This window comes from Panicum virgatum, chromosome 1N, assembly GCF_016808335.1.
Source record: "Panicum virgatum strain AP13 chromosome 1N, P.virgatum_v5, whole genome shotgun sequence".
Taxonomy (NCBI): Eukaryota; Viridiplantae; Streptophyta; class Magnoliopsida; order Poales; family Poaceae; genus Panicum; species Panicum virgatum.
Genome location: NC_053145.1, coordinates 37529365 through 37546346, shown reverse-complemented (window position 1 = coordinate 37546346; position 16982 = coordinate 37529365). Strand labels below are relative to the sequence as shown.

General features: G+C 42.3%; 1 protein-coding gene across 1 annotated transcript in view; it reads right to left on the bottom strand.

The window, feature by feature from the left end:
* The window catches only part of LOC120655754, a 28858-nt gene extending 16151 nt beyond the window's left edge, over nucleotides 1-12707 (bottom strand). Inside the window, exon 1 of the mRNA XM_039933717.1 lies at nucleotides 12431-12707. Coding sequence (XP_039789651.1) covers nucleotides 12431-12490 — 60 coding nt within the window. The 5' untranslated portion in view covers nucleotides 12491-12707. The remainder of the gene's footprint in view (nucleotides 1-12430) is intronic.
* Between the last annotated feature and the right edge of the window lie 4275 nt (nucleotides 12708-16982).

The window sequence follows — 16982 nt, the reverse complement described above, 5'->3', positions numbered from 1 at the left end:
TCATCATTCCAAGCAGGATAGGCCACTTGCATCGCTAGTTTTAGATTGTTGGCAATGTTTTTTATCTTGTGAACATAGTACAATGTTGGCTCAGAACCCTTAAAAGCGTGAGGTATGGGCATTGGGTCCAATATAGATATAGTTCGAGATTTCATATCAAGTGAGAATAATATGAAATGTCCAAGAAAAGAATATGGCAATAGAATCTGCAAATAGCAGTCCATGTGAGAAAAATAAATGTATCATTCTTCTTCTTAGAGAGTGTGTGAAACATACAATGCTACAGTGTGAAATGCGATACTCCATTTGAGGCCACGGATCAAACAATCTTGCCAACTTTTCCACATCAAGTGTTACGCGCAGTTGTGGATCTCGATAGAAATCCGAGATGGACTGTTTTGTCAAGCACATAGATAATAATTAGGATATTGAATAAATATTGTATAATGTATATCCCACGAGTCTAAGTACTTACAAAGAATTGCAGGTCCATGTAGTGGAATATTCCTTCATCATCATCTAGATATAGGTGAGCCTCGTCGCATGCAAACATCCTAACGGCCATGTGGAAGCAATCTTTATCCATTGGCCTACTTGTATCCAACATTTTTTTAAGTTTTTTGAGATTTATAGATATAGGGTAAGGAATATTGCTTCGAATCCACTCTTTCCTATAAAAATGGTTATTAACTGTTAGTTTAAACAGTCACAATGAACTAAAACAAAGCTTATATAGTATTATAAGGAAAAGAGCTTACTGCAAAGATTCCGCATCGTCTACCGACTTGATGTACATTAAAACTGCATGCAATAATTCTTGTTTGTTCATAGATGATATTCCAGTACACAGATATGCATCAGAACGAATATCTTCAGTTACACCACGTAGACTTTGAATTAGTTCAACATCACTTGGATCAATAACTTCACTTGGATCAATAACTTCAACATCACTCGGAGTACCCATGGCTTCTTCTGTTTCATTCAGAATCTTCAAATCCTTTCCTCGTGTTGAATCTAGAGTCCCACAATATCGCTGCTAACTTAGGCCTGAAATTTGTGATATCTTCCTGCAAAACGATTATTATGTACATGATTTAGACTGTTACCTAAGTAATTATTATATCACAATATATTATAATTGATTATAAGTAACAAACAACTCAGAGATACCTGAGTTAAAGGATCAGATAGACGCGATCCAGTCCAGTACTCCATAAAGTTTATCACCCACAGACCACATGATGACCTGCAAGCATTAGCAAAGGAATTATTCTAAACTATAACAAATGTAAGAACTGCTTTTTATATTAGGGAAATGATGAACTGTACCCGTCGGTTTGCATAGGACTGTGTATCTTCTCTCTAACAGGCCAATTTATAACATCAAGACACTGCCACTTCTGCTGGTTAAGTTGTTTATGTTGGGCGGCGATTTTTATGTGTCTATGTAGTCAAATAATCTAATTTTGATAGAGATGTTGCATCGATGGGTTAGTCAAAAAAGATTATATATTGAACAATTATAAAATAATACTCTTATTTTCTTCAAAAGTAATTCATACTAACCGTGGTTTTTAGCTCGGCACGATCCATTTTTCCCAATGAATCGAGGACTTGTATCTCTCGCTTGTGGGCATTCACAACTGCCAAGTACCAGTGGAACCTTGCTATGTTAATTGGAAAGAAGACCTGCAAAAAGAAAAATTGAATTATTTGTAAGTTATTATCTCCAGTGATCTATATATTGTCATAGATGCTTTGGGGTTTTGAGTATACCATGTCATGGTAAATAATTATCCACCCTCGTCCTAATTGTATCCTCATGCGTATACTGAAACTCATCCTCCTTCATTTTTCCATCTTTATGAAGTAGGTTGGAAATGTAAGAGTTCTCTACGAAGACTTTTCCACCATCTCTCTGAAGTAGATGGTCTTCAACTCTCATGCAGTGAATATAAGAATTTAATACCTGTATCCCCTTGCACAAATGCAAATATACATAGTAAATAAGTCGACCATGTTTAAATATATATATACTTGCATAGATATATACTTACATCGTCAAGCACTTGCCAATCATCATGGAAAAGACATTGCATATGTGATCTACAGACCCATTCGCCTTCGATTTCCACCATAATTTTTTTCCCAGGTTTTGATCCTATTATGTATTCAACAATCTAAATATCTTCTGCATCACAAATATAGTCTGCGAAGAATATTTTTTCCCCTTCAATAAAAATACTTATTTTGACGAAAAAATAAACAATAAAGTATGATGCTGAAATTAGTACCTTGCGGGACTAGACGTATGTGTGCCTTCTTTGGTTTGCTGTGTCGGGAAGAGTTAGTAGTAACTTGTGGGACTACTTGTACCAAAGTATGAGGATGGTCGGTCTCCATACAATAGACACCATTGTTATTTCCTTTATCTCCCTCTGTCCCAGATATTTTTATGAGTTTATTGAAATGCAAAGCTGGAATAGAAACAATATTATTATAATTTGAAAGCTTACGTGGTTCTTGTTGCACATCAATTTCGGTTGAGACATGAACAGAATTATGAGGTTCTTGCCCAGTTGCACTCGGTTGCTTATGTGCCAGCATGTCAACCGAGTTTAAATCATGGTCAAGACTTATGACAGGATTGACCAAAGGCTCTTGAACATCTCCAGGATGGAGATTTGCTTCCTCCATTTGAATGTCCATATTGAGATGGTCAGCACCTCTTACATCATCGAGTAATTCCTCTCCAACATAGCCCTTTCCTGGATCCCTCTCTATTAAGCAAAAGTATGTGAGTAAAACATTTTTTTGAATTCAAACAAAATGGAGCAAGTTAATGTCATTACCTGTATGTTGCCTGACATCAGTTGCAACCAACATTTCAATTGAATTTAATTTGTGGTCCACCTCTAGGATAGCATCGACACCATTGCTATGTCCTTTCTCTCCCTCTGTCCCAAAAGTTTTTTTAGTTTATTCAAATGCAAAGCTGTAATGAAAATATTAGAATAATATTGCTTACTTGCTTCTTGTTCCACATCAATTTCGGTTGACACATGAACAGAATTATGAGGTTCTTGCCCGGTTGCACTAGGTTGCTTATGTGCCAGCATGTCAACCGAGTTTAAATCATGGTCAGGACTTATGACAGGATTGACCAAAGGCTCTTGAACATCTCCAAGATGGAGATTTGCTTCCTCCATTTGAATGTCCATATTCAGATGGTCAGCACCTCTTACATCATCGAGTAATGCCTCTCTAACATAGCCCTTTCCTGGATCCCTCTCTATTAAGCAAAAGTATGTGAGTAAAACATTTTTTTGAATTCAAACAATGGAGCAAGTTAGAGTGATTACCTGGATGTTGCCTGACCTCAGTTGCAACCCACATTTGAATTGAATTTAATTTGTGGTCCACCTCTAGGACAGCATCGACACCATTTCTATTTCCTTTCTCTCCCTCTGTCCCAAAAGTTTATTTTTAGTTTATTCAAATGCAAAGCTGTAATGAAAATATTAGAATAAGATTGCTTACCTGGTTCTTGTTGCACATCAATTTGGGTTGAGACTTGAACCAAATTATGTGGTTCTTGCCCGGTTGCATCAACTTCATTACGCGCCAACATGTCAACTGAGTTTAAATCATGGTCAAGACCTATGGCAGTATCGACCAAAGGCCATTGAACATTGCCGAAATGGAAATTTCCTTCCTCCATTTGAATGTCCGTATTGAGATGGTTACCAGCATCGGCCTTTCGTGGTTCGTCTTCTATTAATGAGAAGTATGTTAGTAAAACATTTTTTCATACTAAATGCAGTAAACTTTTAGTTACTTTGATTGAAATGCAGTAAGCCCTAATGTAGTAAATCCTCTGTTCCAAAGTTACTTTTAGTTTACTGAAATGCACTAAACCCTAATGCAATAAATAAATAATGGTTTCCCATACTAAATGTATAGTAGAAAACAGTAATGCCAAAACAAATACCAAAATCAACATAATGAGTATTACTAATCAACATCCCATTCATAGCTGTATTATCTTTGTCTAATGCAAAGCATTTGCTAGGAGTGGAGGAAGGAAGCGTACTGACCTGTCGCGCTCGCCGCAGACGAGCCCCCACTCGGCGATGGTCGACGATGCCCTTGGCTTCCAGGGCCGCCGTGCGCTGCGGGCGGCTGCCCTCAGTGGCGGGGCACCGGCCTCCGTGCCCGGTGTGTGGACCGGCCGCCGTGTGCTGCGGGCGGCTGTCCTCAGGGTAAGGGCAACGGCCTCCGCGCCTGGCGTGCGGCCCGGCCGCCGAGCGCCGCGGGCGGCTCAAGGAGCTACGGTCATCCCAGGGTCGCGGCCTAGGGTTTTGGCGGGGAGCACAGGGCGCCGGCGTGGATTTAGTCGCGGCTGGAGAGAGGAAGAGCCGAATGGGTTGGGAGGCGCCTAATTTTCGAGGAAGATGAAGGGGTTGGGGACTCTGCGGAGGAAGATGAACGGGGCGGCGGGAAGCTGGAGTCGGGAGGCGCTAGATTTTTTGCGAGGAAGAGGAAGGGGGCGAGACTCCAAACGCGGGCTCCTGATTTCACACGCGTGCTACACGCGACCGGGGCCAGGGGTTGCAGAAGTGGCGACTCCCAGGCCTCGCTGGGCGGTGACGGCACATTCCGGCGAGCCCAGCAGGCCAATTCGAGCAGCCATGTATGTGTTCGTTCAGAAATAGGTTTGAACATTTGATTTCCAAGCTTGGTCAGTTACAATTTACATTAGATTCTTGAAGTCTACAAGAAATCAGCAAGTCATATACTAATTACTATATTATTTCAGTGTAGAGACAGAAGGGCCAAATTTCATACTCCCAACAGTACATGACACACAGATGCCAACAAACAGCTTGAACAAATCAAAAGTTAGAAGGTTTAGCTTTAAAAAATGAGGCGTACTGGGATTAGCACATTCCAGTCCTCATATTTGACCAAAGTATACAGGAATAACATGCAAGATTGCCCTGCTCCATTTCATCAAACAAAGCGAATAGAGTACAGTTTCAGGAAAAAAAAAGACACCAGCACCAAGCTTCCTGGATTAGTATAGGCATGAAGTTCCTGGATTAGTACAAGCTTCCTGGATCAGTACAGGAAAAATGCAGACTTGCATCAGAATTCAGGTCGCCTGTTTTGTGAACTATTTGTCGAAATAATAATGTTCGGCAAGCTGCATTAGGAGAAAACAGTGATATGACGTAATGAAGAAAGTGAAAATAGGCTATTAGCTACTACAACCTTATGCACACACAGCACATGCCGAGAGGAGTAATGGGGATGACATTATCATAATAGATAGGGGTCAATAATATCGGCAATATAATCTGTAACGCAAACTCACATTATATATGCAACAAATAAAAATAGCAGCTTCAGCTACACCTAGATTATATGCACCATTGTTGATCACCAGTTCAGGACGTCCTTGTAGACTATATTCTTGGTGCTCTTCCCAGTGGGGTCTAATTCTTTTTTTGGTTTAGCCAAAATCCTTGTAGTAGCTCTTGATACACCCCTTTACAATGCAACATAAAGCTGTCCATGTGAGAACACAGGCTCAGGAAGGTAAATCCCAACATTAGGGATGGTTTGTCCCTGAGATTTATTGATGGTCATGGCGAAACTGAGGCGTATTGGGAATTGTTTTCTCTTGAACTTGAAAGGTAGTGACATATCATCGGAGGGAGCCATAGGGATCCTTGGTATAAACACCCTTTTCCCTACATGCTGTCCACCAACAATTTGGCCATCAATTGCATTGGCTTGCAATGCCCTCACCATAAGTCTCGTTCCATTGCACAACCCATTGTTTGGATCAAGATTGCGAAGAAGGATCACAGGACAGTTGATTTTGAGCTTCAATTCATGTGGGGGGAGGCCATTTGGAGTGATTGAGTTCAAAAAGTCAATTGGGTAGTGATTATGTGAATCATCATCTACGGAAGTCGAAGCTGTAGAAAACGGTTGACTCCCCTGGGAAATTATCAATCATCATTGTGTTTAGCTTGTCAACATGCTCATTTTTTGTTGACAGAATTGCACGGGTGCTCATATAAGATGCTGATGTTGCATTTTCTTCGAGTGATGGGAATACGTGTTCAATGAGTGTTTGAACTACAACCTCTGTGTCTGTATAACCAATGAAAATGTCATTAGGGAGGCGAACATAATCATCTCCAATGGTTTCCTTGGTTCCATTTCCAATTCGAAGCAGGTATTCTGAAAACCATCGGTCCGACTGTGCCCTCATGTTACGTGACAATCTAATCTTCCTTATATTTTCCCACAAATAAGATCTTTGCAATGTAACCTCAGTTATCTGTGCTCTCGTCCCTCGTGTCACGACAGGAAGGATCTGTCTAAAATCTCCACCAAATAACATAACCTTTCCTCCAAATGGCAATGAAGATTCCATAATATCTTGAAGGGACTTATCAAGTGTCTCGACTGCTTGACGTTTTGTCATTGCAACTTCGTCCCATATAATCAAGGATGCTTGACGAAGCAACTCTGCGGTGTCACTTTGCTTTGTGAAGTTGCACATGGAATTGTGTCCAACTTTAATTGGGATTTTAAACCTTGAGTGTGCAGTGCCTCCACCGGGCAATAAAGATGCAGCTATACCTGAAGTGGCAGTTGCAATGGCTATCATACCTTCTGATCTGACTTTTGCAAGAACTGCCTTATAAAGGAATGTCTTTCCCGTGCCTCCTGGACCATCTATGAAAAATACTTGGCTTTTGCGATCAATGACATGACGTATGATTTCATCAAATCCAGTACGCTGCTCCTTGTTAAGTGACTTGTATGCATCTATATCATCTTGGTCCACTCTGACATTTTGTTCCTCTCTGATATCTCGCACATGTCATTGGAAAATTCACCTATTAATTAGAAAGCAGTAAAAATTAAATAACTTAACATGATATAGAAGCACAGAAGCTTAAGCTTGGCGGATGGGAACACAAGTAATTACCTTGCATCGTTCACATCAGGAAGACCGTAAGTTCTGAAATCTTTCCCCATCGAGTGAACCATATCTCGTATGTCCCTTAGCACTTGCTGCTCAACTGCGGCTGTATTGGAGTTATCTCGGCTGTAATCCTCACCCATTGCATTCTTGTGCTTCTCCCAAAGACCACGTATGTTAGTGGCCTCACAAAATACCAGAATGGTCGCAAATAACCTTCACAGGGAACACGGCATCTGAAAAATGGCTGACTCAGTCAAGCAGTCGTCGAGTGACCTATCTGTCTCGATAAGGCCTCTTTTCTCGCATGCTTCTCTAAACGTAGAGTAAGTGATGCCTGCCACTGTTCTCAAATTCTCATATGAGGTGGCACCTCTCACATGATTCAATAGAACCATGAGGAAGTATCTCTCCCCTTCAGCCGGGTTTGCATATATAACCCGTCCAATCTGTCGATAGTTTTGCTTTCTTCTTTGCCAAACCTTTCGACCTTTGATCCACCGGTAGTGCTCTGGAAATTCTCTGTACAACAATTTCCTAGCATAAGTATCAACAATGTTTGTTTTGAAGTACTCAGTAAGAGTGGTCATATCAGAACCAGGATGCCTAACAACATCCTCAAGGTTATCAGACTCCTCAAAAGGAACAGACTGCATGCCAGAAAGATGTAGCTGGAGCTGCAATACAGCTGGGTAGACACCAAAAAGTGGGAAACCAAAGATCCTATGCACAGCCTCGGGTGGTGATATATATCTCGCATCCCTGTATTGACGAATCTCATTGATTACTCTATTTTGCTGGTCTTGAGCGGGGTCAACTGAGAATGAAGCATGGTCATGCCCTTTGTACACATACTTATATAGATACTTAACAGCTTTGATGTTCGAGCAAGCTTCAACATTAATGTGGCAGTTATATCGCATTAGCAGTCCAGGATTGTATGGCACAACCCACCTGTTATCTGACTCTGCACCTCTGATCTTCACCCGGCGTCCATCATCTCTCCTCCTGTATAAAGGGTATGAGTCGGTTCCTTGCTGTGTTGCTGCACAAAATTGTCTAGGATAGTGGAAGCGACACTCCCCATCCACCATACAAGGGCAATTCCTATTTAGTATGCCACATGGTCCATGCAGCATATGCTTGATCACCAGACCATGTAACACCGGGTACTTGTCATTATCTGGTATCTCAGCCGAAATAAATTTATCATATCCTTCTGGGGTCGTTAATTTGCTTCCATGCTTCATGATCAACAGAAAGTGTTCATGTGGTAACCCCCTCTTTTGGAATTCAGTAACATGCACATATGCTGCAACTTCTCCAAAATACTGTTTCTTAATCAATAATTCTTTGACTTCCCGCAACTTTGCCTTGTAAACTCTTGACACAAGTTCTGGCCGATCTTGTGGTGTTTGGCCAGGTTCAAGATTACTGACAATCTCCTCCCAATAAGGATTGCAAGTCATCGTGATGAAGTAATCAGGCTTCCCAAAACGCTGGACAATAGCCATTGCATTAAGAAACCTTTGTTGCATATCTCGATCGCACCCCGGAAATGTTCTTGGAAGAACAACAAGTCTGAACATATGGATTATCCTGCAATATTTGTAGTATATTCCGGATGATGTTGATATCAAGGTCAGGGGACCGTTTTGCTCTATGTGCCAATGTCTGATCTTCGGTATCATAAAAGTATAGCTGCAAATGCCTTGGACCATACGAACCTGGCACCAGGTGGTCCAGTCGATGGTACAACCCTCCTTGAACTTGAAATGTATAAATACATGTCCCTTTTGCAGTGCTAACTCGACGGTCAAGTGTAACTCCAAGACTTGTGAAGGAGAAATGAGAGTTGAAGTACCTAATATGTTTTCGGAAATACTTTGCATCATCATGCACTTGACTTGTGAACAATCTTTTAAGTTCAGCAGGAACATCTGGTATATGTATGTGTATCGTGCCTTTTCTACAACAAAATCCGGGGGACTCATATTGAAATCTCATTGCACCACAGTACCGGCAGTCAGGAACATTGCTCAATTTATGTCTAGCTGGCAGGTGCTGGTAAATTAAATTATATGGATCTTCTTCAACATTGTCCGAATTAGCACCCTCACCATACACACGATATGACACGCACTCATCACCTGATTGTGCAAATAATAATAAGATCAGGATTGAATATTGCCCAAGTTTTGTTGTGTTGCTGAAATAATACAAAATGTGAAGACATATGTACCTTCATTAGGTTGTCTGATCCCATGATCAAAAAAGTCTTGGGTTTCTATGTGATGAGTTGCAATAATGTCAGTTTCATCACATTCATCATCCTCGTTAGTGTGGGTAGGTTGGAATAAGTGGGGGTCGAAATCGTGCTCGTCAGGTTGCCTCCTACCCTGGTTCTGGGATAGACCTGATGTGGTACTGTCTGCATATTTCATAATAACACGGAAAAAATAAGACATACAGTAAATGAAGATTAAATGTTGTCGTACTGGCTAACCCTGGGTTTATAGTAGGTTACCTTGACTATGGGGGGGTGCAACTGTACGATGTCTGCTTACCCGTAGAGGCACGTAATTATCATTTCTGTGTAGCCACTCATCGGGTTCATCCGGAATAATATTTTCCTTGTCTTGTAAGCTGTGTGTTTGGTCAACGGTGGAGACTCCAGTTAAACATGGTGATTGGCCACATAACTGAGTATTTGAACCTGTAGAAAATGAGAAATTTGTATTATTATTACTTCATGGTCAAATGACAGAAAACGTCAAGTTGGTCAGCACGATCCGGTTTGTTTTACAAACCTGCAAATGTTGGATGGAGGACTGTTTCAGGGTTTTCAATATTCTGGTTTGATTCAGCCTTCTTTCGTGCTCGGTATTCACGTTGTCTTCTATTTATCTCTTGCCTCTGTTCATCGGACATTTCGGCTCGACGTTTCCGTTGCCTGATAATATTTTCATCGGGGTGATCCGTAACAAGATTTTCCTTGTCTTGTAAGGTCTGTGTTTGGGCAACGGTGGAGACTCCAGTTGAACAGGGTGATTGGCCATTCAGCTGAATATTAGAACCTGCAGAAAATGAAGATTTTTTATCATTATCACTTATCATGTTCACATGAATGGCTACACGCTCGGGTTTGTTTTACAAACCTGCAAATGTGGGCGTCAGTAATGTTGGACGGAGGACTGTTTCAGGGTTATGGCTATTCTGGTTTGATTCGGCCTTCTTTCGCGCCCGGTATTCACGTTGTCTCCTATTTATCTCTTGCCTCTGTTCATCGGACATCTCAGCTCGACGTGTCCATTGCTTCATATTTCTTTCCAGCCTCTTACGCTCTGCATCATCCAGATCACCTGATTGCATATAGGCGGCCACACACTTGAAGTATTCAGCATGAGATTTATTTTCGAGTTAACCAAGTGTGCTGTGTATTTCCGGTACCTGTGTCTTGGACGTTGGTGATATCGCTAAGTACCTCCCGTTTCTGAGTAGGCGTGTCCATGATAAACCAACACAGGGGGACCTTAAAATGAGTTTATAGGAAATGAGAGAGTCATATACTTACTCACCGAGAGAGAAATCACTGTGCAAACCAGGATTAAAGTACACAAGTATATATACTCATTGGAGCCATCTATGTATACAGGAAGATATATGACCATATGTTTCTGAGTTTTTTACAGGAAGATCCATTAGCCATATAAAATATGTCTACAGGAATAGCCAATAGCATGTCCACATGTTTCACAAATTTGTAAGAAGATCCAATAGGCATTACAGGATGACAGGAAGGAATAGCCATTAGCCATTAGCATTACAGGATTACATGAATAGCCATTAGCCATTAGCATTACAGGATTATAAATATATGTATACAGGATTACATGAATAGCCATTAGCCATTAGCATTACAGGAAGGAATACACTCATGTAACAAAATCAGGAAAATTACAGGATTATAAATATATGTATACAGGATTACAGGATTATAAATATATGTACACAGGATTACAGGAATAGCCATTTGCCATTAGCATTACAGGATGGAATAAATTCATGTAACCAAACCAGGAAAATTATAAAATAACAAAAAGAATTCATGAAACAAAATTAGTTAGGAAAATAACAAAAGAATTCATGAAGCAGAATTAGGAAAATAACAAAAGGATTCATGAAGCAGAATTATGAATTATGAAAATAACAAAAGGATTCATGAAGCAGAATTAGGAAAAAACAAAATATATGGGTCCGTAATTATAGTAATCCCCATTAGCATGAGCATTGTACGTTTAACTGAAAAATCCCCATTAGCATGAGCACTGTACGTTTAACTGAAAAATCCCCATTACCATGAGCATTGTACGTTTAACTGAAACAATGATGATCAGATAGTAGTAAGAAAGCAAATGAGGAAAAATACGGAGTCAGCGTCGACGCGTTGTGAGCGTGGAGGTAGGGGCCGCAGTCTTCTCCGGCGGCGGGCACGGCGTTTGCTGTGGCGGAGGCGGCAACCCACCCGGAGGCCGTCCGGAGGCGTCGTAGGAGGCGGCCCGTCCACCGGCGTCCCCGTCCGGACGCGGCGCAGGAGGCGGCCCGGCCGGAGGCGGCGCTGGAGGCGCAGGCGGTGCAGGAGGCACCCCGGCCGGAGGGGGCTCCGCCCGGACACCGCGCCGGAGGCAGCCCGGCCGGATGGGACCCGGCGGGAGGTGGCGCAGGAGGCGCCCCGGCCGGAGAGGGCTCCGCTCGGACGCCGCGCCGGAGGCAGCCCGGCCGGATGGGACCCGGCATGAGGCGGCGCAGGAGGGGGCTTCGGCCCGAGGCGGCGCAGCAGGCAGGCCGGCGGCCCAGCGGCGGCCACGGACCCGGCCAGTACCGGACGCGCCTGAGGGGGAGCTGGAGGCCGCGGCACAGTCGGATGGAGCTCGGAGAAAGTTTCGAACGCGGGGCATGGGGAAGAGGACCTGGCGCGCCGTGCGCGGGTTGGGCTGTCCGTCCGCTTCAACGCGTTGAAGCCTAGCGTTCCGGTCCGTTCGATGGGGTTTGGATGATCCAGATCTTTTGTTTTGAACTCTGTCGAGTTTTGGGGTACAATTTTGTTGGTGCATTCGGTCCCAAGCATCTCAGTGGGGGACGGCAGTTTGGGTGGGCGTAGCGATGTTTAATCGTTCCCTTTAGGGGTGGATGGATATGTAGCAAGTATTAGCTTGTACGTACAGAATGAATAGCATTTCAGATTTGTGCTCGGTAAATGTTTTTAGGATCACACCTAGGATTCTAGATTATGAAGGGCGGGCCTGGTACAGCAGTAGAGCCTACTGTCTGTAGCCGTAAGGTCCCAACACTGGGCACCTAGGATTCTATATTATCCTAAGGTTAACTACAAATATTAGAAACGAACGTCAAGTGCAGTACCTTGAGCTTGTCTAAAATATTTATTAAACGTGAGAGTCGGCCCTTGGCATGAGTATCCATAAGCTGGTTGTATTCCTCGGTAGGAATTTCTTAAAGTGTTTTTCCAAGCCTACACCAAGTTATCATGTTATCAATTTTCTTTGCTGATCCAACAACTTGTACAAAGAGTTCAAGAGGCATTTCTTTTGTAGCTGCTTCCATTGAAAATAACAGGTTTGATTGATTAAAGCTCTTATGATAATGCCCTTCATTGACACACCCAAACACATTGCACCAATCTGGAGAAGCATTGACATATGCCCACAGAAATTTATGGAAAAGCTTTGACCGAATCATCTTTCACTACTACAGAATAGGCATTTGTTCCAGGCCATTTGTCCCGGCAGCCTTTGGGCCCGGGACAATAGGTGGCTTTTGTCCCGGGTCCAACGGCTAGCCAGGCCAGCGGGGGGGACAGGGGCCTTTTGTCCCGGTTGGAGACACCAACCGGGACAAAAGGGGGGCCTTTTTGTCCCGGTTGGTGGCTGGCCCGCGTACCCTTTTGTCCCGGTTGGAACCACCAACCGGGACAAAAGTCCCCCCTTTTGTCCCGGTTGGTGTCTCCAACCGGGACAAAAACCTTGGCCCCCTTATCCCCTTCCCTCTCCCCCCGCCCGAGCCATTCAGGTCACTTGTTTCTTGCTGTTCTTGGCTCGGGAGAGAGGAGTTCTTGCTCATTTCTTCACCACATTTGTGAAGATCTTTGATTCCCCGTCCATCCATCGGCGCTAAAGGTTTGGGGCTTGTTTTTCTCTTCTTCCTTGGCTTGTATAGCTCATTTCATGCTTTAGAAATAGAGAAAATGTGTAGCTAGCTCATTTCTTGGACATTTAGCTAGATTGCATATGTAGGTGTGATTTTCTTTTAGATTTAGATGAGTATGTGGATAGTAGAAATTTTTAGAATGAGTGTAGACACTTCATGTGATGTACTTGTATATATGACCATATTGTGGATAGTTGATTTTTGTATTCATGAATGAATTAATGAAATGAGTATATTAGAATTTTTTGTATTATGAATGGATTATTTTGACACTCTAGTGATGTATTTATTCAGACTCACATTGAAACCATCTAGAAGCTAAAAAAATCTTTATTTTGAAACAAGTATACGTCGTTAATCTCCATCCAACGGTGATGGCACTACCTTTCGGGAATACACGATGCGCTATAAGCACGTCGCGAATCGGTTGGTCGCATAACCAGCACTTCCGATTGATAAGAAGACAGCATTTGACGCAGTCAGCATGGCTGTTGTTGTACTGAGAGCATATCAACGAGCATGCTGCCTGTGCCAAGTGTTGTGCCTATTAATCATAAATGTTGGTGCTGCGACTGGCTGATTGGTGACATCCTTGTACCGCACCGTGTCCCCCCGAAAAGCAGTGTCATCACCGCAGGGTTGAGGTTACTGACATATACATTTTCAGAAATAAAGGTTTATTTTTCTTCTAGAGGGTTTCTGGAAATTGAAAAGAGTGTATTCCTGGAACTGAAGGGTGTCAAAGTAATTAGAAGTTATAGAGATTTCTTTCAATTAATTAGAGATTTCTTGAGGATTAATGATACATTTCATCTTTTTTATATGATTTCATTGTTATTTGCAAGAGTTATTAATCTGATCATTGTAATTGTAATAGTAAATAATTTTTGCATTGTAATGGTAAGAATTTATAATTGTGTGGAAAATAAATGTATTTTTCAGTAAAATATGGCTTCAGCAGCTGGAGGAAGTGGCGCCGGTGGGGATGATCGTTGTCCTTCTGGAGAGAAGGGCACAACTCGAGTAGGTCGTCGGTCCAAAAAATCTAGTGCTTTTCATAGAGCATTCTGCGTTCCAACGCAAGGACGATTGAAAACCTATGTGTTGTTGACCGAATTTTTAAGTTTCATGTATAGTACTCCATTGTTAAGTTCTGTAATGGATTAAGTACTCCTTTTAATTAATCAAGATGTATGATGGATATTGCATATCTTTTAATTATTCATGTTATGTTACATTTAGTTTAATTTAGGTTTGATATATTTTATTTATTCGATACGTGTAAAGAATTCAAATCGATTTATTTAAAATGCAGATGGACCGGCAATAGATGTACAATGATGACCGACGTTCGAAAGAATTCATTGATGGCCTGCATTATTTTTTGTCTGTGGCTGAGGCAAACAAGCAGAATGGTTTTATGTGCTGCCCGTGTGTTCATTGCAACAATAACAAGGATTACTCATTTTCAAGAATCCTACACAGCCACATTTTCGCAAATGGTTTCATGGAGAAGTATGTTTGTTGGACGAAGCACGGAGAACAGGGGGTTACCATGGAAGACAATGATGAAGAAGATTTTGACGACCACTTTCCCGGGAATGCTGGAATCGGTGCATTCGATGACGATATTCCCATGGAAGAGCCCGAAGTAGATGTAGCAGAAAATGATCCCAGCGACGATCTGGGGCAGGCATTGCACAATGTGCAGGCAGACTGTGAGAGTGAAACAGAGAGGTTGAAGTTCCAGAAGTTGTTAGAGGACCACCATAAGTTGTTGTACCCAGATTGTCAAAATGGATTGAAGAAACTTGGCACCACCTTGGAGTTGCTGCAATGGAAGGCGACAAATGGTGCATCCGACAAGGGATTTGGTGAATTACTCAAACTTGTTAAAAAATGCTTCCTAAGGACAACGAATTGCCAGCCACAACGTATGAAGCCAAACAACTTGTTTGCCCTTTAGGACTGGAAGTGCAAAAGATACATGCATGCCCCAACGACTGCATCCTCTACCGAGGCGAGTACGAGAATTTGGATGCATGTCCCGTATGCAGTGCATTGCGTTACAAGATTAGAAAAGATGAACCTGGAGATGTCGAGGGGGAGCCTCCCCGGAAGAGAGTTCCTGCGAAGGTCATATGGTATTCGCCTATAATACCACGTTTGAAGCGTCTGTTTAGAAATAAAGATAATGCTAAGTTGATGCGATGGCACAAAGATGAACGCAAGAAAGACTCGATGTTGAGACACCCCGCTGATGGGTCACAGTGGAGAAAAATAGATAGAACGTACCCTGAATTTGATTTGGATGCGAGAAACATAAGGTTCGGTTTGAGTACGGATGGCATGAATCCTTTTGGTGAGATGAGCAGTGGTCATAGCACTTGGCCTGTGACTCTTTGTCTGTACAATCTTCCACCATGGCTCTGCATGAAACGAAAGTTCATCATGATGCCAGTGCTTATCCAAGGTCCAAAGCAGCCCGGAAATGACATTGATGTGTACCTAAGACCATTGGTCGAAGAACTCTTATTGCTCTGGGGCGATGAAGGTGTACGGATGTGGGATGAATACAAACAGGAAAACTTCAACCTACGAGCATTGTTGTTAGTAACGATCAATGACTGACCTGCTCTTAGTAACTTGTCAGGACATTCGAACAAGGGATACAAAGCATGCACACACCGTTTAGATGATATCGATAATATATGGTTGACTCACTGTAAGAAAGTTGTATACATGGGTCATCGTCGGTTTCTTCCCATCAGGCATGCGGTATGAAAGAAGGGCAAGCATTTCAAAGGCCAAGCGGACCACCGAACAAAACTGATGCACCGTAGTGGTAAAGACGTCTTCAACATAGTAAAAGATCTAGAAGTTATTTTTGGAAAGGGATCTGGTAGCCAACCTGTTCCGAACGAAAACGGAATGGCGCCCATGTGGAAGAAGAAATCTATATTTTGGGAGCTACCATATTGGGAAGTCTTAGATGTTAGTCGTGCAATTGATGTGATGCACCTCACGAAGAATTTTTGCGTCAACCTGATAGCATTCTTGGGAGTGTACGGAAAGACAAAAGATACAGTAGAAGCACGTCAAGAATTGCAACGTATGGAAGAACGAGATGCCTTACATCCACAACAGCGAGATAATGGACGACAATACTTAAGTCCTGCCAGCTATACTCTTAGCAAGGAAGAGAAAGAAACCATGTTTGACTGCTTGAGCAATATAAAGATTCCATCTGGATACTCATCCAATATAAAAGGAATCTTAAATTTGGCAGAGAAGAAATTTACAAATCTCAAGTCCCATGACTGCCATGTGCTTATGACCAAACTTCTTCTGGTTGTGCTGCGGGGGATTCTGCCTGATAACGTCCGGTTAACCATCGTCAAGATATGTGCCTTCCTCAATGCAGTTTCTCAGAAGATAATTGACCCGGAGAATTTGATAAAGCTGCAAAACGATGTGGTGCAATGTCTTGTTGACTTTGAGCTGATATTTCCACCATCTTTCTTCAACATCATGACACATCTTCTAGTGCACCTTGTCAAAGAGATTGATATCCTCGGACCAGTATTTCTACACAACATGTTCCCATTCGAAAGGTTCATGGGGGTACTCAAGAAATGTGTTCGTAATAGAGCTCGTCTAGAAGGAAGCATCGTCAGTGCCTACGGAACTGAGGAGGTCATTGACTTTTGTGTTGACTTTATTGATGACCTTAAACCGATTGGAGTCC